This window comes from Rana temporaria, chromosome 3 (assembly GCF_905171775.1).
Source record: "Rana temporaria chromosome 3, aRanTem1.1, whole genome shotgun sequence".
Classification (NCBI taxonomy): Eukaryota; Metazoa; Chordata; class Amphibia; order Anura; family Ranidae; genus Rana; species Rana temporaria.
Genome location: NC_053491.1, coordinates 222,213,152 through 222,237,074, shown reverse-complemented (window position 1 = coordinate 222,237,074; position 23,923 = coordinate 222,213,152). Strand labels below are relative to the sequence as shown.

General features: G+C 38.2%; 1 protein-coding gene across 16 annotated transcripts in view; it reads left to right on the top strand.

Annotated features, from left to right (window-relative positions):
• MYBPC1 (myosin binding protein C1) overlaps positions 1-23,923 on the top strand; it is a 168,326-nt gene that overhangs the window by 62,711 nt on the left and 81,692 nt on the right. For 10 of the 16 annotated variants that reach the window (XM_040344310.1, XM_040344302.1, XM_040344299.1 and 7 more), the window contains 7 exons: positions 2,889-2,924; positions 5,977-6,009; positions 9,730-9,819; positions 15,327-15,475; positions 17,178-17,295; positions 19,596-19,647; positions 21,674-21,730. In XM_040344310.1, coding sequence (XP_040200244.1) covers positions 2,889-2,924; positions 5,977-6,009; positions 9,730-9,819; positions 15,327-15,475; positions 17,178-17,295; positions 19,596-19,647; positions 21,674-21,730 — 535 coding nt within the window. Of the gene's footprint in view, positions 1-2,467; positions 2,501-2,888; positions 2,925-5,976; positions 6,010-9,729; positions 9,820-15,326; positions 15,476-17,177; positions 17,296-19,595; positions 19,648-21,673; positions 21,731-23,923 lie in introns of all 16 variants that reach the window. The other 6 variants (XM_040344311.1, XM_040344304.1, XM_040344298.1 and 3 more) reach the window with 4 other exon arrangements.

Here is a 23,923-nt window from a genome sequence, read left to right as displayed (position 1 = left end):
TACACATATATACAAATATATTTAGGATAGTAGTTTTTCATGTGTTTTCATGTGTTTTGCACACTGATGATTACAGTATTAGGTTTTCACATATAGCGCAACATATTATATTTGTATATTGTTTTGAACATTTATATTGGGAGTGTGTTTAAAGAGGAACTGCAGTCTGCTCACATAATTTGTAATAAAAACATCTTTGCCATTCTGAAGCTTCCCTCCAACCACTTTGCATTTTATTTTATATATACTGTTATTCTGAACTTGACAAATATGCTGCAGAAATCTTCCTCCACTAAGTCTGGCTGCAGCCATTTTAACTGTGGGCAGCTGAGGCTGCTGCCTGTTCACTTCCTGGATTTACACAGACACACAGAGGCACACATCCAGCTCTGCAGCCCTGCAGCTCTCATTGGCCTTTTTATGACTAACCCCCCCCCCTCCCTTCCTGGCAAACTCTCATGAGAGTGAGAGAGAGAGTTGTGCATGATGTCCTAAGCCTAGGCTAATGACCAGACAAGAAACAGGAAGTGGGCTGTATAAAGAATTTACTGGCAGAAAAAAAATGTTTTACTATCCAAAGGTAAAACAACAAGGGCAGAATATTTAATAGATGGAAAAATGAAAAAGACGACTAAAGGTCCGCTTTAATGCTGCCGGCTCAGTCTATTTATATATATATATATATATATATATATATATATATATATATATATATATATATATATATATATATATTTGAATTGTGTACAGTTGCTCGCAAGATTTTATCTGTCATGGCATTTATACACATGCTTTGCAAGTAGGCTTAACAAAATACAACCAATGTGTAGCACTACAAAAGCAATTCTGCATATGTACAGAATAAATATGGAATATGGCTTTTGTTATGTACATATATAATCAGAAGTTAAACATAGAAACATTAAAACCTATATTAATAAGATCATTTAGATCAAGGTGATCTCTTTCATATTTATCTATAAAAAAAACTAAATATATTACAGATTACCTCACATATTTTCCAAGGTAACCGGATATCTTTACATTAAATACAACAAGAAATTTGATGTTTTAATGCCTAGAGTGAAATCGCAAATATAGTAGTTTAATTAATATGAGTAGTTTATCGTGCCTGGTAATTGGGCAGCAAATGTCATCTTACCATGTTTCAGTCACATGCAGGCTCATGACTGTGTGCATTACCCTAAGAGTGCCTGTAGTCCAATATATGGCCTGTCCGTCTAGATTAGCACAATTTAGCTAAAGATTATCACACAGCTGCTTTACCATGCTTCGTAAAGTATGCATTACAAATAGCAAATATACCCAGATGTGTTCTCAATAGTAATGATATCAGATTTTATTTCCAGGGAGAAAGCGCTAACCTAGTATAATAACAAAAGCTATACATTTTCACAATTTCATGAGTGAAAATAAAGCAGAAGGTATCTGCATATCACACTTATATCACAAATCCCCAAAAAATAAAGTTTAGTAATTTAGGAAGGTAGGCAAAGCCATGCAAATCATTATTTTTTTCCCTTGGGCCAACTCTACATCCTGAACCTCTGATTTACACCCCAAAAACAGACGAATACTATTAAAGTATTTATTTCAAGCTGTATCACACTTCTTGGCCATCATATGGAAACGTGGGCTTCCATAAAGTAGGGCTTGAGGAGCATACTATACCTAGAAATTAGTAGTTTAATTGTTCTACTGATAGATTTAAAGTACAGTGGTAAACGATTAACACTACAAAAAAAACAATGTTCACTTTCGTTAATTGCTTTATTCAAAATTTTAGTTGAAAAAGCAGAATCCACAGATCTACATAACAGGTCCTCCTCAATATTCCTGGCCTGAGAATTTTGAAAAAAAAGGAAAAATATAACTGTTCTAGTACGCATTCATAAATACTGTGTTCCGGTAATGTCCTCATATCAGTTTGAAAGTAACAGCAGCCACAGACAATACATGAATCTGTAGGTTGCCATATCAGTATAATTTCATGAAGTAGAATTTGCTAAATATCTACTGTAGGAAGTCTGGTAGAACAAAGTAATCTGGCCACATAAAGTGTATATATACACTTTGCATTAAACTGTTAAAATCAGGCTGGCTTTAGACAATCAGTTAAAGAGAAATAAGACATGCATATATACTGTAAATACTTACAAGAGGTGACAGCCTTCAATGGTTGCCAAAGCTACGGTACCAGATGAACAGAGCAAGTCTAATTTCATGTTCAATGGAATTTATTTAAAAAGACTTTTGCTAAATTGAACCTTATCCCATTAAAGACTTGTGATTTTCAGCACTGGTAGCTCTAATTCTAGTACCGGGCCTTGTTGTGCCATTAACTATAATTTTTCTATGCCAGAAAATTGCTTTACATTTATAATGTAATATGCTCCTTATACAGCAGAGCTATTCATTGTGTGTATGGTACACATTTTATTTGCAGGCATGGAAGACAGTGATGTGACATCGTCTTCAGGTCAGATGTGTGGCTTATCTGAATTTCAATGTTTTCTCCCTTCATTGTGTTTTCTTTTTTCTGCTGTTGTGTACATTCCTAACATTTCCTAGGCTTTGAAAGCTCCCCATATGCTCATTTAATACTGGGCCATGGATCCTACATTTCATACCTGTGCTGTCATTTACCTTTTCGTCTGATTGCTGGTTTCTTATTTCAGCCACTGAAAAGTTAAAGCTTTTTTCCCTATAAGTTTGCAGCTTATTTGGAGTGTTTCGGGCTTCCGCATTAACTGACTTTTTTCCTCTTTTAGGATTTGTGTTGCAAATTGTTCAGCTGCCAAAGGAAATATGCCATGTAAAATGTAAAATTTTATGCAAAGATTGTTAATTCTATTTTATGTTTGCAGATGAAGAAGATTCTTCTTCTAGTACACCTCCTCCAGGTAGAATGTCTGTTATTATCGTACTATCTTCTTTCCTAAACTCATATTTCTATTATTATGCTTCTGATTTTGTAGTATTTTGTAGCTGGTTCTTTCTATGTGTACTCATGTCAGAAATTGCCTCAGAACAACTTCCACATAGTAACCCCAACTATTGCTATAACAAGAGAGATAAAGCATACATTGAATGTACATCTACAGTATATATCTATATATATAGAGAGAGATATATCTATATACATTTATATAATTATATACTATACACACAGTATATATATATATATATATATATATATATATATATACTCACCTGCCACTTTATTAGGTACACCTGTTCAGTTGCTTACCGTAGTAACACAAATTCCTAATCAGCCAATCACATGTCAACAACTCAATGCATTTAGGCATCTAGACGTGATGAAGTCGACTTTCTGAAGTTCAAAACGAGCATCAGAATGGGGAAGAAAGGAGATTTAAGTGACTTTGAATGTGGCATGGTTGTTGGTGCCAGACGGGCTGATCTACTGGGATTTTCACACACAACCATCTCTAGGGTTTACAGAAAATGGTCAGAAAATGAGAAAATATCCAGTGAGCGGAATTTGTGTGGATGAAAATACCTTGTTGATGTCAGAGGTCAGAGGAGAATGGGCAGACTGGTTTTGGATGGTAGAAAGGCAACAGTAACCCAAATACCCACTGGTTACAACCAAGGTATGCAGAATACCATCTCTGAATGCACAACACATCTGCAGATTTGCTACAGCAGCAAAAGACCACAGCGGGTGCCACTCCTGTCAGCTAAGAACAGGAAACTGAGGCTAAAATTCGTCAAAAATTGACAATAGAAGATTGGAAAAATGTTCCCTGGTCTGAGGAGTCTCAATTTCAGCTGCGACATTCAGATGGTAGGGTCAGAATTTGGAATGTTTCTAGCACCTTGTTGAATCTATGCCACGAAGAATTAAGGCAATTCTGAAGGCAAAAGGGGGTACAACCTGATACTAGCAAGGTGTACCTGATAGAGTGGCCAGTGAATATATATATATATATATATATATATATATAGCAAAGTCTTTAGCCTCTTCCAGTCTAATGAGGACCTCTAAGGCCAAATATAGCTGACATCCTTCAATATATATATGGAAAGCAGATTTTCTAAGGCCAAATATTGTTAAAATTGGTTACTTTTAGAGTAAAACTGAAGGTCCTAATATAGATTTAGTTTTTAGGCAAGTTAGTCCCTTCCTATTAAGTCTTGCCTTTTTCAGAGGCCCAAAAACTAGACATTTATGAAGTGAGAGTAGTTGATACCTAAGCATACAAAACGTTAAGAAATAAAAAGCTTATGGTGACTAAAGACATGAGTGGCTAATCAATGACCAATTTCATAGCTCATGCAGTCCCTCCTCTCTATTACAAAATGCAATATGGGTGATTAAGAAGTAAGAGATGCCCACATTACATTAACACATTGGTATGTCCTACTTATGCCAGTTTTTCCTGTGTATCTAGGGACTGGTTCTCTTTTTAGATTCAGTTTGTAGTAGGGACACAGTATTAAGGAGATTTATTCACACTTTCCACATCAGGTATAACACAAAACTATTCCCCCAGTTTGTTCAAGTGTTTATCAGTCACACAATGCCTATTGATTATTTAATGTCATGTGAAATATGATTACATCACATTACAATGTACATTACAGATTCTGTTCAATTTAGAAGAAGATACCCTGCAAACTTTTACTTGGGTTTCAGTTTTGTAGGTTTGATCTCCAACTCAGGGTCCCCAATGAGGATATTTCCTCCCAGACAGCCATGCTTTGTATATCCCTGTTGACTTTATAACTGTATTTTCTATATATTTGGGTAAAATGCTCAGCAGCAGGACACTGGGAACAGTACTGTTCAAAGATGAGCAGAGACAGTTCTTTTTACAGTATTTTGGATATTTTTACTAGCAAGTAGGAAATCAGACTTACCAAAGTCCATCAGCATAATTATTCCTAGTATTCACAGTTCATGTGCACTTTTATTATTACCCAATTATGCCGGAGTGTTCTCTGAGGACAGGTTACTGAACCTCTACCAGCTCTTATCATGACACCCTTTAGCAAATGGAAACACGCACGCTTAAGAAAGTTTATATCTAAAGGATTAACACTCAGAGCCACCGGAGACAGTATAATTGCTGAATTACGCAAACCTCACATTAGAAGAGCAGGAAATGTAGCCTCTGTTACAGTACATCCCATCTTCTAAACCATAAGGAACTTACAGACTGATAATGAGTAGATTCTAGACACATGGATACTTATGTATTGGACACTTAATGAGCTTGCTTTCCTGTCTGTACACTGACAGGAGTCAGTTGCAGAAATACATTACTTTTTAGGCTACTTATAGGAAACTCTGTAACAAGGCCTTTCACAAGTTGCCTATAAATTAAATAACTAATCAGAGCATTGGAACTTTAACAAACCTCATTAGTAAAATTGATCTCTGTGAGATTCATTAATTCTGCAGTGAGAGCCTGTAAACTGAAGCTTTTACTCTCCTGATCAAGTCTTTTTTAAGATGAATGTTTTATTAAAGTTTAAATATATGGGAACTAGGCAACATGTTTTTTTAATTAGAATTACATTTATATAGAAACTGGCATTTAAGTGCTTTATATTTACCTGTATTGTGCTGAACAGATTAGGGGTCCAATGGTTCACTTTACAGGTCCACATGGGCAAATAGGTAGTAACTTTTTCCAAGCCCTACTATAATAGCTTACCTGCACTAGCTCTTCAGTAATGCTTAGAAACGCATGGTCCAAGCCAATGATCTGTAAAAGATCAAATGCATCACAAAATATGGACTGAAGAAATATTGTGCTTATGGGTGGACATTGAATAACTTGAATTCATTTTCAGAATAACATAAAATGCTGTGGGCACTCAGGTATTTAAATAACTTTAGCATCTCCAAATATATATGTACATATATTGATTAATTTCCAGCAGATTTTCATGTATCATTGCAATATCCATGTTCTCTTTCAGATGAAAATCGATCTGCAGAAAGGAAAGACTCTGGTAAGTCACTTTCAAATGAATGAACAATAAGAATCAATACTTAAAAAAAAACTTAATTTATTGAAATGCAGAGTCAGTGACTAGAAAGTACTGAGGCCACGATGACAGCCAAGAAACTAGTATATTTAGAAGGGTCAGCAATGGCAGCTATTAAATTGTCTCTTCAAAAAAACTCACCAATGCAGGTGTACGTAAACTAAGCTGTAAAAGAGAACAGGAAAACATAGATGTGCGTGAAAACCGCTCTAGGTCAGTCTGTCTCCCATCTCCACCTCTACTAAAATGGTGGTGGCCCCATCCATCACAGATTCCAATGAGCAATAATAATTCTGGTTGGCCACACGTGCAGTAAAATCACCTTTATTTCAGCAAGTCCATAAAAAAAATATCCTAAGACACAAAGCTGGTGATATTGTTCCCCTCTATTTGTGTCTTTGGATATGTTTTTATGGACTTGCTGAAATAAAGGTGATTTTACTGGACGTGGTAAAGCATAACTGAACACTTATATCAGAGCCTGCCCCCTCTCCCTCTCCAAGTTTTAAACTCATCTGTTCCCAGTCTGGAGAAAAATTCTTACCCGGAAACTTTTTTTGTTTTGGGTCAAACTCTATAAGGGGAATTCATAAAGAGTATCTTTATCACTACAAATGTCAGTGGGGGGCAACAAATTCATGTACCTGTTGTAAGGCATTCTGCTATTGGCTATAGAATTTGCCCACTGACTTTTGTAAAACCGAAGGAGATGGTAGACCTGATAGGGAATTTATATTACAGTTTTCTCCTCAGTTTCCATCCACTGTCAGCATCATTGGTTGCTAGGAGGCTGTCAGCTGTGAAGCCAACAGCATTCTTAAGAATATTTACCTGTCCAACAGTCCCTTACCACTGCCGGCATTATCTTCTTAGCAATAGTAAACATCAAAAGTGCAGCGCTAAAAAAAAGAAATATTTCAATGTTGTATATAGTCCAAGTGCTTGAATAAAAAGATGAACTTGCAAAAGTCTTCTGTGACAATGCAGTATGCCAAAACACTCACCAGACAGTGATTGTATACGTACCAATCAAATTATGCAAATCTGTGATGGTCCATTTAATGACAGCAACCTTTCACTATATTTTTCATTATATGCACTCACCAGAGATCACCAGAGATCCGGCCTTTTAACGCCTGTAGCAGTCACATGAAGTCTGACATCTCAGGAGATCGGTACTATGTAAAAAACGCTCACGCAACGGAGCCAGGGAAGACTTATATAGTGTAGTATTTATTAAAAATTATTATTGCATGCTGCAGCATAAAATTGTGAACAAGTCAAAGCAGACTTACAAAACAGATGGCCAACCCTGTGCACCGGGAGTCAGTGAAAAAAATGGCGTCAGTCTATAGGTCTTTTCCAATATGTTCTGGTGAAAACACATTCTCAAAGGGATCTGCCTATATCATGTTTTCATGCTGCAGCATGCAATAAACTTTTTTTAATAAATACTACACTATATTAGTCTACCCTGGCTCTGTTGCGTGAGCTTTTTTACCTAGTGCTGATCTCCTGAGATGTTCGTTTCTTTCGCACACCATTCCATATGAGAGGGTGTCAGGCCTTGTACACACGACCGTTTTCCTCGACAGAATCCAGAATCGGTAAAGGTAGCGTTTGTAATGAAGATAACACATTTGTCACGCTGTAACAGACTGAAAAGTGCAAATCGTCTCTTACCAAACTTTTACTTAACACGCAGTAACATGAGATTAGCAAAAGCAGCCCTAAGGGTTGTGCCAGTGGAATCGAACTTCCCCTGCCGTCGTATGTGTTGTACGTCATTGTGTTTGAGAACGAGGAGATTTGGTCTTGACAGTGTGTACGCAAAGAAAGCTTGTCAAGTTTCTCCACAAGCCTGACAAGGAACTCGTCGAGGAAAACGATGTTTCATTTACGTGTGTACGAGGCCTCAGACTTTGTGTGACTGCTATATGCGTTAAAAGGCCGGATCTCTGGTGAGTGCATAGAATGCTGGAGGGTTGCTGTCACTAAATGGACCAACAAGGATTTGATTAATTTGATTGGGCACATATACAATAAGGCCCCGTACACACGGTCGAGGAACTCGACGTGCCAAACACATCGAGTTCCTCGGCCAGTTCAGCCCTGAAGCCGCCGAGGACCTCGGCGGGCCGAGAGCTCCCATAGAACAACGAGGAAATAGAGAACATGTTCTCTATTTCCTCGCCGAGGTCCTCGTCGGCTTCCTCGGCCGAAAGTGTACACACGGCCGGGTTTCTCGGCAGAATTCAGCCAGAAACTCGGTCGGAAGCTGAAATCTGCCGAGGAAACTGGTCGTGTGTACGGGGCCTAACTGTCTGGTGAGTGTTTTGGCACACTGCATTGTCACAGAGGAGTTTTGCAAGTTCATCTTTTTATTCAAGCACGTTCGACTATATACAACATTGGACTATTTCTTGTTTTTAGCACTGCACTTTTGTTGTTTACAGTGTATTAGAAGGTTGCATGTTCACCTTTAAGTGCCAGCTGCACATTAAGGACTAACGCTCATTTACATTTGACATTGTTCTGATCCTCTTCTTAGTGGCAGGCTTTCATCTTCATTGGCTGGTGGGGATGATGTCACTTCTGAGCATGCACAAGAGATAGTCATCCCTGTACTCAGAGAACAGCCCAGCACTGTAAGCTAAGCTGCAAATGTACAGCTCAGTTAACGGCGCCAGAAAGAAAACAGTGAACAGGCAGGTAGGGGCATTATATTGCAGAAGAAACACAGTATGCAGAGACAGGCACTTTGCCTGTTTCTGTATGCCAAATTAGAGTTGTTCTTAAATACCTCCAGTTTTGATATCTACGAACAATAGGTAATTATTTTTGAATTTGGTGCAGTAAAAGGGCCATTTTGTAAAAGTGGCAATATCAAGTATTACCTGAATCTGCTGTAAGTGTTGGTAAAAAAAAAACTGACACTGGAAGGAATTTGTTTATTTGGTGCAGGCCATTTTAAAGGGGTGTGCTGCCAGAAAAGTGGCATTAGGGTTTTATTGAATTTCCCCGTATATGTTTTTCTTTTGGTAAATATACATCTATCTCTTGAAAGATGTATCACCTTTTTTGGAGCAAAGAAGGGTTAGAATCTGTAGCTGCCTATAGTAACAATAAAAAGGGAATGTAAAAACTGCCTGTGCACCAAAGGGCCGGGTTGTTAAGTGGTCCCGCATTGCATCTATGTGGGGACATAAAACATAGAAGTTGGGTGGGGAAACCCATAAAGGATTTTTATGACAAAAGTTTTTCTTTTACCTTTCCTGATAACCACTGTATTTTAAAGGTGCTTTACGTTGTGTTCATTTATTTGAATAGGTAACCTGCATCAGGAAGACTTAAGAAGGAATTCGGAGTTATTCAAAACTGTATATACATATATATATATATATAAAACAACTGTATTTTTTGCAGATATTCCGTTTTCAGGTTTAGGAGTAGAAAGGCCGATCATACAATCAGGTTTATTACATTTTATATTTTCTACTTACTAATGCTACTTTGTGTTTTAATAGAGAAATTATTATAGCTGATCAACACACACAGGAAATATAGCCACGGAGCTCATCTTTGCTTTACCTGCAAACTGATTGTTTTTTTAAACTTTAGCACGTCAAAATGAATTGGTAACAATGACACTGTATTAATTTTGTATATCTTGATTTCTTGGAGAAGGGCAAACAGATGATGCGGACAAGAGGGATAATTCACAGCGATCAACTTTATTTATTGATAAACCAAGTAGTGGAACAGTAAACGTGGGTGAGTATTAGTGGGGATTTCATATACCATATATTTTTTTCTGCTGTACCAGGTACACATGTAGTGGATTTCCATGGGTTAAGTGAGTTTATCTAATGCACTCATTAAATAAGTCATGAAGAGAAAAAAGTTACCGTACCTGGCTTGTATAAAAGTCTTTTTCTATCCATCTTTAATTATTTAAATTAGTTAAAGCACTATTAATCCCAAAAGCAAACATTTCTTATATATCAGCTTACCAATTATTAGATGTGATGGCTGCATTTGTTCTCTTGTATCCCAAAAGGAATACAACTGTTGCTGTAACAGCTTAAAAAGTGTTAGCAGGAGTTTAGCTTCAATTTGTTAGTGTACCCAAATCTGCTAGTCCTTATATCGTTCCCCACCCAGACTGACAATGCTGCATTCCAAAGGTGTCTATGTTGCTCCTTAATCCATAGTGTAGGAACTCTAAGGCCGGTTTCCTCGGCAGAATCCATCAAACCAGCCCGACGAGGAACACGACGAGCAAATTCAGACTCCCGTCAAGGAAAAAGAGAACTTGCTCTCTTTTTTGCTCCTCGAGTTCCTTAACAGTTTCCTCGATGAAAAACATACACACGACCGGTTTCCTCGGCAAAAAAGCTCTCCCACCAAGTTTCTTGATGGATTCTGCCGAGGAAACCGGTCGTGTGTAGGAGGCCTAATACTGGAGATGTGTTACTGGCCAGATCACCAGATGAAAACAGGGAAATAAAAGCCTAAAAATAGAAAATTAATGCAGCCACCACAACTAAGAATTCGTAAACTGCGAAATATAAATATTTTGGTTATATTGGTAATATTTTAACTTTAAGGCCTCGTACACACAACCGTTTTCCTCGACAGAATCCATCAAGAAACTTGGTGGCAGAGCTTTTTTGCCGAGGAAAACGGTCGTGTGTATGTTTTTCGTCGAGAAAACTGTCGTGGAATTCGACGAGAAAAAAAGAGAACAAGTTCTCTTTTTCCTCGATGAGAGTCTCAATTTCCTCATTGTGTTCCTCGTCGGGCTGGTTTTCGACGAGAAACACGTTCGTGTGTATGCTTAGAAACCCGCGCATGCTCAGAATAAAGTATGAGACGGGAGCGCACCTTCGGTAAAAGTAGCGTTCGTAATGGAGATAGCACATTTGTCACGCTGTAACAGACGGAAAAGCGCGAGTCGTCTCATACCAAACTTTTACTTAACACGCAGTAACATGAGATTAGCAAAAGCAGCCCCAAGGGTTGTGCCAGTGGAATCGAACTTCCCCTTTATAGTGCCGTCGTATGTGTTGAACGTCACCGCGTTTGAGAATGACAAGATTTTGTCTTGACAGTGTGTACACAAAGAAAGCTTGTCAAGATTCTCGACAAGCCTGACAAGGAACTCGTCGAGGAAAACGATGTTTCATTTACGACGAGTTTCCCGGTGGTGTATACAAGGCCTTAGGCTATAAAAAGGAGCTAGTGCATCAAATAAAAAACAGTGAAAAGGTCTTCCCAAAGTTTTTATATCCACCTTATTCCACATGGCCAGAATGACATTCAGGTGGAGATATTTTGCTAGCCAAAATTCTCAGAGATTCAGCATGTGATGGCATTTATCATCAATCATGCACAACTGAAGTATCAGTTTTGAGTCCTGTTGACCTTTGTCAAAGGCCAACCATAGCTGATGTTGTATGTGTCATTTATCAGCTGGAGGCGTATCCAGTTACAAGTTTATGTCTGTGTCACACGTATGATTACATGTCCTGAATCAGGGAATCCCTACAGTACAGCCAACTTTTCTTATTTAGATTTTTTTTTTATTTTCAATAAAGTTAAATGCTGTGATTTTTTATTCTGTCCTGACACCTGCATATAGTTAGATATTTGATATTTGATATTTGTAAATGTCCCCTCAAAGTATATTTGCCATGCTTTTCCCAATGGAGCTTACTTTTGTAACCATTTGGCGAGCTAGGTAGTCCTGCACCCCACCAAAAATATCTGATACAGGCATACACCACTTTTAAGTACACAATGGGGTTTACTTACTATCGCTGGAGAGTGCAAAATCAGGCTCACTTCTGCATAGCTTCCAATGAACCAATGCGCTTCTAACCCCAGCTTGTTCAATTAAAGCGGTAGTAAACTCAAACATGTAATTACTAAATCGCCATATATAGCTTAAGTTAGGTATTTTCAATCAAAGTTACATATATAGTATGCCAAAAAAAACGTCTTACTTGTTTCAATATACGTTTTTGTGAACACTCCTGCTTGTACCTCCCCGCCGCCATTTCTACTGCTGTCTTCCATGCCTATACAGTGATATATTTCCGCCCTCAGTATGTAGCTGTGGCTATAATCCCGCGCGTGCGCATGATTTCCTGAAGCCGAGCCGCGTCTCTCCACAACCCCTCCGACGTAGCGAGTCACATGGGGTCAAGGCTCAGCTTCTTAATAGAAGTATCGCGGGATGTCGGGGCTGACGTCACCATAAGGAAATGACGCAGCCCCGACATAAACAGATTTTTAGCCGGCAGAGGCTCTGCTTGCCGAATTTAACGGGGATCCGGCGCATGCGCGGTACGCGTCCCCACTCGTCAATCTAGCTGTAACTTCAGAAGCAGGCAGGTAAGGAAAAAAATATAAAATGTCAATCGGTTTACAAGGATGAAATGCACAATTACATTGAAAGTGAATATTTTGACTTTACAACCACTTTAAGCTTTGGTAATAAAACCTGGAAGCTCATGGGTTTATGTGCAGAAGTGAGCCTGATTTTACACTCTCCAGCGATAGTAAATAAACCCCATTGTGTACTTAAAAGTGGGGTATGCCTGTATTGCTAAAATAAAAATAAAAATGATACTATCTTCTGATAAATGTTGTATAAATGTAGGTGCAAATTTGTATTGTTGCATGAAAGTCTAAATACACAAAAGCTCTATGTTATCTGTCCTTAAGAATCAAGCTGTTCTAAATTGACTCTTATAATTAAGCTGTCCTACTCATTTTATATACGGTATGTTTAATTATAAGACATGTTACAAACAAAATTAATGACTATATTACTGTAATAGTGTAGGGTTGATTTACTAAAGGCAAATAGACTGTGTGATACAGCCTTATGTATGAAAGTGCACCACTACATCTCTACTGTGGCAGCCAGATGCTGAATTTGGCCATTTTTGGCTGGAGAAATAAGTAACAGAGCAGGCTACGAAGATGAAGCTTTAACCACTTCCCATTGGAAATGGTCAGGAACCTCTTATTCCTGACACAGGGGTTGATTTACTAAAACTGGAGAGTGCAAAATCTGGTACAGCTGTGCATTTTAGCCAATCAGCTTCTAACTTCAGCTTGGAAACTGATTGGTTTCAATGCAGAGCTACAGCAGATTTTACACTCTTCAGTTTTAGTAAATCAACCCCACAGTGTTTGAATCTGTTACATCTTTAGCAAAGGCTGAACCATTCTTAGCTAAAATAAAGATGTGATTGTAACAAGATAATGTAACAAGATAATGATGAAACAAGGAACACCCGACTAAGCCATTTGACATAAATCTAGGCCTATGAACTCAATAAAAGTGCCTGCATTGGCTGCACAACATGGCTTTAGAAATAATAACTGTGACCAGGCTCAGAGAGAAGAGGGACCTAGCATTCCTTCTACATACCATGGCCAGAACCTAAATGCCCTTTCCAAGCTTTTACTTACCTCTACCTAAAATCCCACAGAGAAGCTTTTTGCAGCATGAGAGTCTGGAGATTTTTATCTACAATGCTTTTTACTGGCACCCATGATGTATGTGAAACATGATGACCATCCATTTTTTAAGAACCATCTACTAATCATAGTTAATTTTGTTACCTGTAAAACCAGAACAACCCATTTGGAACAGAATACTATGGGATTGATTACTAAACATAAATAGACTTTACACTTTGCAAGTACAGTTGAAACATTGCAAGGGCATTTGCTCCAGGGCTTAGTAAATGAGGCGAAGCTTAACTTTGCAAATAATATCCAATCGCTTGCAAGGAAAATAAAAAAACAGCATTTTTGCTTGGACGTGATTGGAGGATGGAAGTAAGCAGTCAGTCAACTCCCCCTCATTTACTAAGCTCTGGAGAAAATGCCCTTGCAGATTGCAAAGTGCACAGTCTATTTTCATTTAAATTAACCCCTATATGTTTTACATGCATAACTTTCATAAACATGCACAGTCCACCTCTCAAGAGCCTGCAGTAAAATATAAGCTCTATAAAAATAGTCCCCCACCTCTCTTCCACCTCATAGCTAAGGACCCTTTCACACTGAGGCCTCGTACACACCAGCGGACATGTCCGATGAAAACGGTCCGCGGACCGTATTCATCGGATATGTCCGCTCGGAGATTTTGGTCTGATGGCTGTACACACCATCAAACCGAAATCCGCGTGGACAGAGAACGCGGTGACGTAGACGACACCGACATTCTCTCTCGGCGAGTTCAATGCTTCCACGCATGCGCCGAATCAATTTGACGCATGCGCGGGATTTCGGTCCGCTGGTTAGACGTACTAACCAGCGGACATGTCCGCCGGACAGCTTTCCAGCGGACATGTTTCTTAGCATGCTAAGAAACATTTGTCCGCTGGAAATCTGTCCGCTAGCCTGTACACATGATCGGAACTGTCCACTGAAACTGGTCGGCGGACCAGTTTCAGCGGACATGTCCGGTCGTGTGTACGAGGCCTGACACGTATATCAGGCGGTTTAGCGCTAAAAATAGCGCTGCTATACCGCCTGAAAAAATTGTGCCCTGTAGTCTTCAGTGTGAAAGCCCAAAGGCTTTCACACTGAAGCGGTGTGCTAGCAGAACTGCTCCAAAAGTCCTGCTAACCGCATCTTTGGAGCTGTATAGGAGCGGGTGTTTACCGCTCCTATACCGCTTCTTCCCATTGAAATCAATGGGAAACCGCGGTAATACCACCTCGGGTTAAAACCGCACCGTTAGCGGCCGAATATCGCAGGAAATATACGACGGCATAGCGGCGCTAAAAATCGTGCCGCTATACCGCCACCGCACCTCCACTGCCCCATGTGAAAGGGGCCTAATGATGAGTTTTACTATTAGTGGTAAAAGGTAGAAAGATACAAAAGGAATGGAAGCAAACAAAAGCTGTAATTGCTTTGGTGATACCGGTTTTTGTTTTTTTGTCCAGCTGCCCTATTTATCAGGCCACAATTGCCTTATACTAAATACATGGTCAGTTGTCACTATAGCCATAGCTGTGATATTACTGTGAGAAAAACTACTGGGGTGGGTATAGTTCATTTGAGAAGACTGGGGGTGGGATATTGAAGAGTTCCCTAAACTTTCTCAGCAAAAAGGTTTTGCACCCACATAAATAAATGGGGTGAAAATATAAATTACTGGGGTGTGCCTTTATCATTTAGTGTGCATTGTATCCATACTAGTGTTGTAGTATTTAAATTGTATTTTTTGTTGTTTGTAATCTTTTAAGGAGGAGATATTAAGTTTATAGCAAAAGTGGAGGCAAAAGATCTCCTCCGTAAACCTATTGTTAAGTGGATGAAAGGAAAATGGATGGACCTGGCAAGTAAAGCTGGAAAGCATCTTCAGCTGAAAGACACATTTGACCGTATTAATAAGGTATGTTGAATGAATCTATGTTTTTTAGAAGCTTGATGTTGGTAACCTGATCCAACTTAAGGAATCCCTATAACATTTTACTGTACCAGTCAGTAGTGTTCTAATTTAGTTCCCATGGAGTGTCCAAACAAAGGAATTATTTGCCAAATGCTTTCAAAAATGTCTTTCTGTTCTAGAATCAATAACAATCATTGAAACTGAAGCTTGATGCTGGTTCCAGTATAGAAATCTTGAACTATTTACAGCATTCTCGGAAGTTTATATGTTTTATAACAAGTGCTCTAAATAGTTTTGTCACTTTCACCTAGAGTTCCTGGCTTCTTCCCCTCAAGCATTGCCCCCAGAAAAAGCTGCTTGCCCTGGGGGTCACCACTGTGTGCTCGCTCCCGGGCCACTGATCTATACGTCCATAAGATACATAGAGCCACGGCTCCCCCCCCCCACCCTCTCCCAAATTGGCTCACTGGCTGTGATTGACAGCAGTGGAAGCCAATGAGGAGAGAGAGTCCCCATACAGCTGATGCTCCTGTCCACATTGCTGGATTGGAGGGGGCTCAGTCTAAAAGCAAACATCTTCTGTTGTGCTATCTATTTTTTAAAACCTGTAGTGCTCTCTGACATCAGTCCAGTGGATGCACCATGTATCAAATATTTATTTGTAAAATGAAGATCTATCTATATATATAAAACTCAACGTGTGTGTGTGTGTGTATGTATGTATGTTCCAGCATCACGTCCAAACGGCTAAAGATATTAACATGAAACTTGGCACACATGTTACTTATATGTCAGCAACAAACATAGGATAGGTGGTTTAACCCTTACCCACCCCCATTTGCCATGGTCGGGGTTTTTCTTTAAAGTCCCATTCAACTCTATGGGAAATACATGTTACTTCATGTTCCAGCATCACGTCCAAACGGCTAAAGATATTAACATGAAACTTGGCACACATGTTACTTATATGTCAGCAACAAACATAGGATAGGTGGTTTAACCCTTACCCACCCCCATTTGCCATGGTCGGGGTTTTCCTTTAAAGTCCCATTCAACTCTATGGGAAATACATGTTACTTCATAACTTCCAAACGGCTGTAGATATTTCGATAACACTTGGTCACATGTTACTTATATGTCCACTTAAACTATAGGATAGTTAATTTATCCCTTAAATACCCCCATTTGTGAGGGTCAGGGTTTTTGTTTAAAGTCCCATGCAAATAATGGGAAATGTATGTTCCCACATAACTTCTATACGCCTGGAGATATTTCAATAATACCTGGTACACATATTACTTATATGCCAAATAAAAATATATGACAGTTAAATTAACCCTTACCTACACCCTTATATAAAAGATGGGTATATTTATATTACTATGATTTTCCTCCCCAAAAGGTTAAGATAGGAAGACCAGGCAACGCCAGGTATTCAGCTAGTTTTCTATACAATTTACTAAAAACTACCATTACATGCTAAACATTTTATTGCTATTTTTGTTATAATAATTATGGTTTACCTAGCATTGCCACTGAACACAAGCCAGTTTACTCAAAATTACATTTTAAATTGTATAATAAAATGACAGCTCAATACTTTTACAGAAAACATTATTCACAGCAACTAAACTACTGTAAAATAATTAGCAATAAATGAATTGTATTGACATTAAAAAACATTTAAATATATTTTCAATTCTAGACATACACATTCGAAATGCAAATCATTAAGGCAAAGGAGAACTATGCTGGGACCTATAGATGTGAAGCAACATATAAAGATAAATTTGACAGCTGCTCATTTGATCTTGAAGTTATTGGTAAGCGCTCACTGTAGAAATACTGTATATTTGTTATTTTACTGTAATCAACATAAGACAAATAAACTATTATCAATTCAGCTGTATACATATTTTATTACAGTATAATCAATTATATTATATGCTCAGTGGTGATATTATATATATATATATATATATATATATATATATATATATATATATATATATATATATATGTATATATCACCAACTGACCTAAAATCATTTGTAATTGATGCCATAATTCAAGGGCAAGTTTAAAGTGAACAATGCTTCTAGTTAAAATTTTAACTACTTGCTGACCAGCCGCCGCAGTTATACAGCTGCAGGTCGGCTCCCCTGCGCGAGAGCACGTAGCTCTACGTCACCTCGCGAAGTGGCCACTAGGGGCCCTGATCCCGACGCGCGTGAACGCTCGTTACAGAGCGAGGACCAGGAGCTGTGTGTGTAAAGCTGTGTGTGTCCCCTCCTGACAGCTCCCGGTCCTGCCAGGGGGAGAAATGCCTGACTGTCTGTTCAAACAATGTATGAACAGCGATCAGTCATTTCCCCATGTCAGTCCACCCCCCCTACAGTTAGAACACACCCAGGGAACATACTTAATCCCTTCCCTGCCCCCTAGTGTTAACCCCTTCCCTGCCAGTGGCATTTTTATAGTAATCCAATGCATTTTTATAGCACTGATCGCTATAAAAATGCCAATGGTCCCAAAAATGTGTCAAGTGTCCGAAGTGTCCGCCATAATGTCGCAGTACCGAAAAAAAATCACTGATCGCCGCCATTACTAGTAAAAAAAAATATTAATAAAAAAATCCAATAAAACTACCCCCTATTTTGTAAACGCTATAACTTTTGCGCAAACCAATCAATAAACGTTTATTGCAATTTTTTTTACAAAAAATATGTAGAAGAATACGTATCGGCCTAAACTGAGGAAAAAAATAATTTTATATATATTTTTGGGGGATATTTATTATAGCAAAACGTAAAATATATTAATTTTTTTCAAAATTGTCGCTATATTTTTGTTTATAGCGCAAAAACTAAAAACCGCAGAGGTGATCAAATACAACCAAAAGAAAGCTCTATTTGTGGGGAAAAAAGGACGCCAATTTTGTTTAGGAGCCACGTCGCACGGCCGCGCAATTGTCAGTTAAAGCGCTGCAGTGCCGAATTGCAAAAAGTGCTCTGGTCTTTGACCAGCAATATGGTCCGGGGGTTAAGTGGTTAAACACCATCAATCTGACAATACAATGTTGTTAATCTGAAAATATTCACATATGGTTGAAGTGGTTATAAACCTCAGACATAAAATATGATAAAGCATATTCATCTATAGTGTGTACTTATCTTGAATAAGAGCACAAAGGGGAAGATTTACTAAAACTAGCGCACAAAAAAAATCTGATGCAGCTGTGCATAGTAGCCTCTAGGTTTTATTGTCAAAGCCTAATTGAACAAGCTGAAGTTAGAAGCTGATTGGTTACCATGCACAGCTGCACCAGATTCTGTGTATGCCAGTTTTAGTAAATCTCCCCTTCATTGTAATCTCTGCCCACTGCTTTGTTCCTCTGCTATCAGCATGAATCAATCTGACAAGTTTTTCTGACACCAAGAGAAAAAAAAGGTGACAGGAGAGGGACCTCCAGCTGATTGACAGCCTTAGAACTGTCCCTGTGTGCTGTGTGAAGGGGGTGTGTACCTTCCCTCCAATTAGCTTTCAGAACTCTCCTCACAGAGCTCTGCAGAGTGTAATTTCAGCTCTCTGCCCCCTTTTTTCTGTCAGCTCAAACAAGCTTTATAAGTTCTACACTTTGAATGGATGTAGAAAGGAGAAGTCTGCAGATAAAGAGGTACAATCAAATTAGGAGGATTTGTTTCATCTCTGTGTATCACCTGAGGTCAGTCACTTCACTGGGTACATGTAAAGGCCTTGTACACACAACCGAGTTTCTCTGCAAAAACCAGCAAGAAACTTGCCGGGAGATATTTTTTTGTCGAGGAAACCGGTTGTGTGTACATTTTCGTCGAGGAAACTGTCGAGAAACTCGACAAGCCAAAAAGAGAGCAAGTTCTCTATTTCCTCGACGGGAATGGAGAAACTTGCCTTGTCGAGTTCCTCGACAGCCTGACAAGGAACTCGACGAGGAAAACGATGTGTTTCTCCCGTCGAGTTCCTCGGTCGTGTGTACGAGGCTTCAGGGTTTGCAACCATAAAGTTATTTTTCATGTATCCTAAAACATATGCAGTGCTAATGATTAAATTATTTCCTTTTTATTTGTGTGTATGTGCTCTGTAGCTGCCCCAGATGCTTCCCAAACACTGGACATTAGATCTGCATTCAAGAGAAGGTAAATCATTGAAAGCTTTGTCAAGTGCATTAAGTCTTGGAATTTACAAAGATACAAAATGTGATAGGTTGCCCCTAAATTATTAAATTACAGCCTTAATAAAAAAAAACTGTAGTTATATCAATATAATCAACCTTATGCACTGAAAAGCATCAACGTTTTAAAGCAACTTCAATAGTTAATTAAAGGGTCAGTTTATTCACGCTAATATTACAGTTTTTGGTAGATACTAGAGACATAAACAACCTGACAGTTTATTTTATTTCCTGAGACATTGGTGGTTAGATCTATGGACTTGGGTTCGCAAGTTTTCGCACCTGCTGTAGCCAATCTGTGGTTTCTCAGCATGAGTTGTGAGGGCTCTTAAAATTCCAGGGTGGTTGGGAACAGATCCAGAAAAATTTGTGACCTCACTGCTGCTGTATACAGAGATTTAAATAGCCAATTACTCATAGCCTTTCGGTCCCCAGGTATAAGTGAGATTTCTCTTTTAGGTGGACTTAGATGGTAATGTCTTGTACATTTTTGGCCAGAGGGCAGGATTCCTCACTGTTTATGCCTCTTCCAGATAGCGGGTTTCTCTGTTCAATAACAAGATCCACTAGCTTTAAAGTGGAACTCCAGACAAAACGTTTCCTTTCTGTTTTGCATGAAGTTATGAAAGTTTAGAACTGCAGGCAGGTCCAAGTTTGGGAAGATTCCCTTCACTTTCTCTCCTAGAGACAGTGGAAAATGAAGGACATTCTTTCCAGAAGATTCACAAGAAACATTAAAAACCCTTTCCAAAGAAAGGAAAATTTTGAAATCTCTCAATGGTGAAACAGGTTCAAAAGTCAATTACATTGCTGAATTTGAGTCCCTTATATCCGTCTGTCATATACATATGTCGACAGAAATCACCTGTGTGCAGTTTGACACAGTGGGGTTGATTTACAAAAAAGAAAATATGCAAGTTTGCAAGGAAAATGCTCCCATAGCTTAGTGAGCTAAGTGGATGTGATGAAATCTCACCACATTCAGCCCATCCATCTCCTACTATAGTGACCAAAGTCTAAAGCCAGTAAAGTGTTGTATTAGTAGTTAATTAAAGCCCAATACAAGTCAAGCCTTCATCATTTTGCAATGATTGGATAGAAATTAAAACCTCTACTAGATTGTATTGTCTGTATGTTCCCCATCAGAAATAAAAGACCATTGCATCAAAGAAAAAACACAGTAAAATGCTTTTTTCTTACTGTAGGAAATGGTTAGAACCTCTACCAGAATGCTACTTTTGTATGACTTTTCATTGGGAAGATTTCCTTTCAATTCCTGTACAGTGTTTCTGTCACCAGGACAGGAGAGGTAAAAACTCTCCAAAAGAAGCATAGACAGCACACCTTTGTGCCCTCTAGATCATGATCTTCATTGGTATAATCTTAATTCTACGTCAATTTGATACTTTCATTGAACATTGAACATTGAACATTTTCTGGATGTAGTGTATTATTTCTTGATAATGCAGAGAGTTTCAAAGAGTGAGTGTTATTTGAAAAGGTGGCATAATGGAAAGAATACATTTTCACAAAGGCCTAAAGAGCTTTGTGTTTTGTATATTCATTATTGAAATGATTTCTTTTCACTATGGTTGGTGTATTTAAAGCACAAACCAAGATAATGTTTTCCAACATACAGGTTATATGTTAAAACATTGTCTTGTGAGACCATATCTAGACTCAACACAAGCTTATTTAATAGCTTTTTTCCAAAAAGCAGTGCTTTGCAACAGCCAGGGACCAATCAAATATTGCTGCTTCCCAGCCTTCTATGGATTGAAAAGTAATATCTAATGGTTGCTACTGTTTGCAGTGAATGTTCTACTGCTTATATTCTGTTAAATAAGCTTTACGGTGCTTGATTTTCTAGTTTATCTAGAGAAAACAGTGTTGTGCCATGTTTGTGTGTCGTTAGAGGCAATATTCTTAATCATAGATTTAAATGTCTTTTTGTGATAAACAGAGAATTGATATTTTTATATTAATGACAGTGGTGAAGGACAAGAAGATGCAGGAGAACTTGACTTTAGTGGTCTCCTGAAACGTAGGTGAGAAATGCAGTGTTGTCATGCCGTGTCAAATGGCATCTAAATCCAGCTGTCTAAATGTAGGTTGTCAGTTCACAATGTACAGTCCCTTTCCTGACTTTCCCTTTTAGAAAATAACTCTGCTTTTGTTACTTCCTTGTAATTACAAGATCCTTTACCATGTGTCCAGGTGTTGACGAACCCTTCTAAATATCAAACGCATGAGAGTTGATTAATGCATACGCCTGTCTAGCTTTATCTGCTATGTTTTGTTTTCAAGCTGTCATTTACTAATTCTGCATGCAACTTATTTGTGTGTGTGTATGTGTGTGTTTTCATACACACAAATGTACTTTCTATTGCATACAGTGGGATAGTCTTTAATTGTCTATGAGAGAGGCTTAAATGACATTGTTCATCTTGGGAAACATCATAGACTCTACGAGGCTAGTGAAATCTTTCCCATGTAGGGCAATGTGGTGAGGAGCCTTCTGAACATCCCCAGTGCGGGCAATTGTAGCCAAATAAGCTTTGTTACTGTTGCTTGAACATATACAAATACAATCTTGTCTGTTAACGTTTTGTTCAAGCCCTACAAAAGAGTTTGCAGAACCTAAGGTATCACTTAAATTGGGCATACATTACAAATTTTGTCCAGTTCCTGATGAACCTACTGAAAATTGCTTTGCAGATGTCTTGTCGGTCCCCTACCACCTGACATCCTTAACTGACTGTCAGAATACAGTAGTCGAGCAGGGGAATTCATCCATCTACACTGTAAAGTGTGACTGGCGGAATATATGAGGCTGAATTTAAAAAATATATCAGTGTGTGGCCAGCCTTATTCTGTGGGGCCGGTTTGCTAAAGAAGTTTAGTATTGTCACTCAGTAAATTGAGTAAATATTAACTTCAGATATCTAATCATGTGAAATTAAAATTTCTATTCTTTTTGAATACCCAGTCATATGCAGATGAAAAATGAAAGCAGGGATTTGCTTTTCACATGATTAGATAATTGCAAGTGAGCATAATTCAATTCACTTGGATTAAGACCCCATACAAACTATTACATTTTCTGCAGATTTTTGTCTTCAGATTTACCAAAACCATATAATATGAGGTCAAACCTTAAGAGTTTCAATTTGTATGCAATCAGGCAGGCCTGAAGACAAAAATCTGCAGTGTGTATGGGGTCTAAGATTCTCAACTAAATCAGCCTCAATGCATCAGCTTTGTTAAATATAATAATATGTATTATTTATTTCTAGCATTTGAAAAAAACGTTTGTGCTATAGAGACCTTCAAAATCTATTTATACTTTTTTTTAAAGTATTGCAGTGACACTGAAAATCTTTGGGCATCATCAAATCTTGCCCTGCAAGTCCAAATTAGAAATTTCTTTACCGCAAATGAAAGTCCCAAACATTTCTTACATTGGACCAATTGTAAAAAAAGAAAACTGAAAGAAAGTCAAGAATGATTTAGCCAATAACACATTGGGCTCCTGATGTATACAGTATAGAGTGTATATACATACTGTATATATATATATATATATATATATATATATATATATATATATATATATATATATATATATATATATATATGAGAAAATGCATACTCAGACACAGCATGCAAACCCGAAGCAGGCTGAAAACATGCTGCTTGGAAACCAGAAGCAAGAATGTATGAGTTTTTAACCTAAAGTGGAATGAAGCCAAGGTTATTGAATTGTGTGAGGAAACCCTAGAAAACAGGAAAAACATGTAATCTCCAAAAAGTATTATTTGTAGGGAGTGCATCCGGGGGCTCCAATCCTGAATGGCCACTGTTCTAATCTCTAAGCAACCCTATTACCTTAAATGTATAGTTCACTGCTATGATCATCTATACTTTACTTGCTTTCAGTTTTTTTCATGGAGTTCATTATGTTTGAAACATTGACAAATCATTGTGTTTGTCAACATAATGTATGCACACAATATTGTTATCCCAGATCAAACCATGTACAAAAGGCAAAAGTTCTCCAGCAAAACACAAAATACTTGCCTTGTGCAAGGCACTGCAATTGGTCATACAGATTTTATCAATGCATGCCATATTTCAATGTTCATGCAGTTTGACTGGTTGGTAAACCCAATGCCTTTGGTCAAACTGTGTGCATGTGTTTCTAGATTATTAACAAACATCATTTCACATTGTCAGCAAAT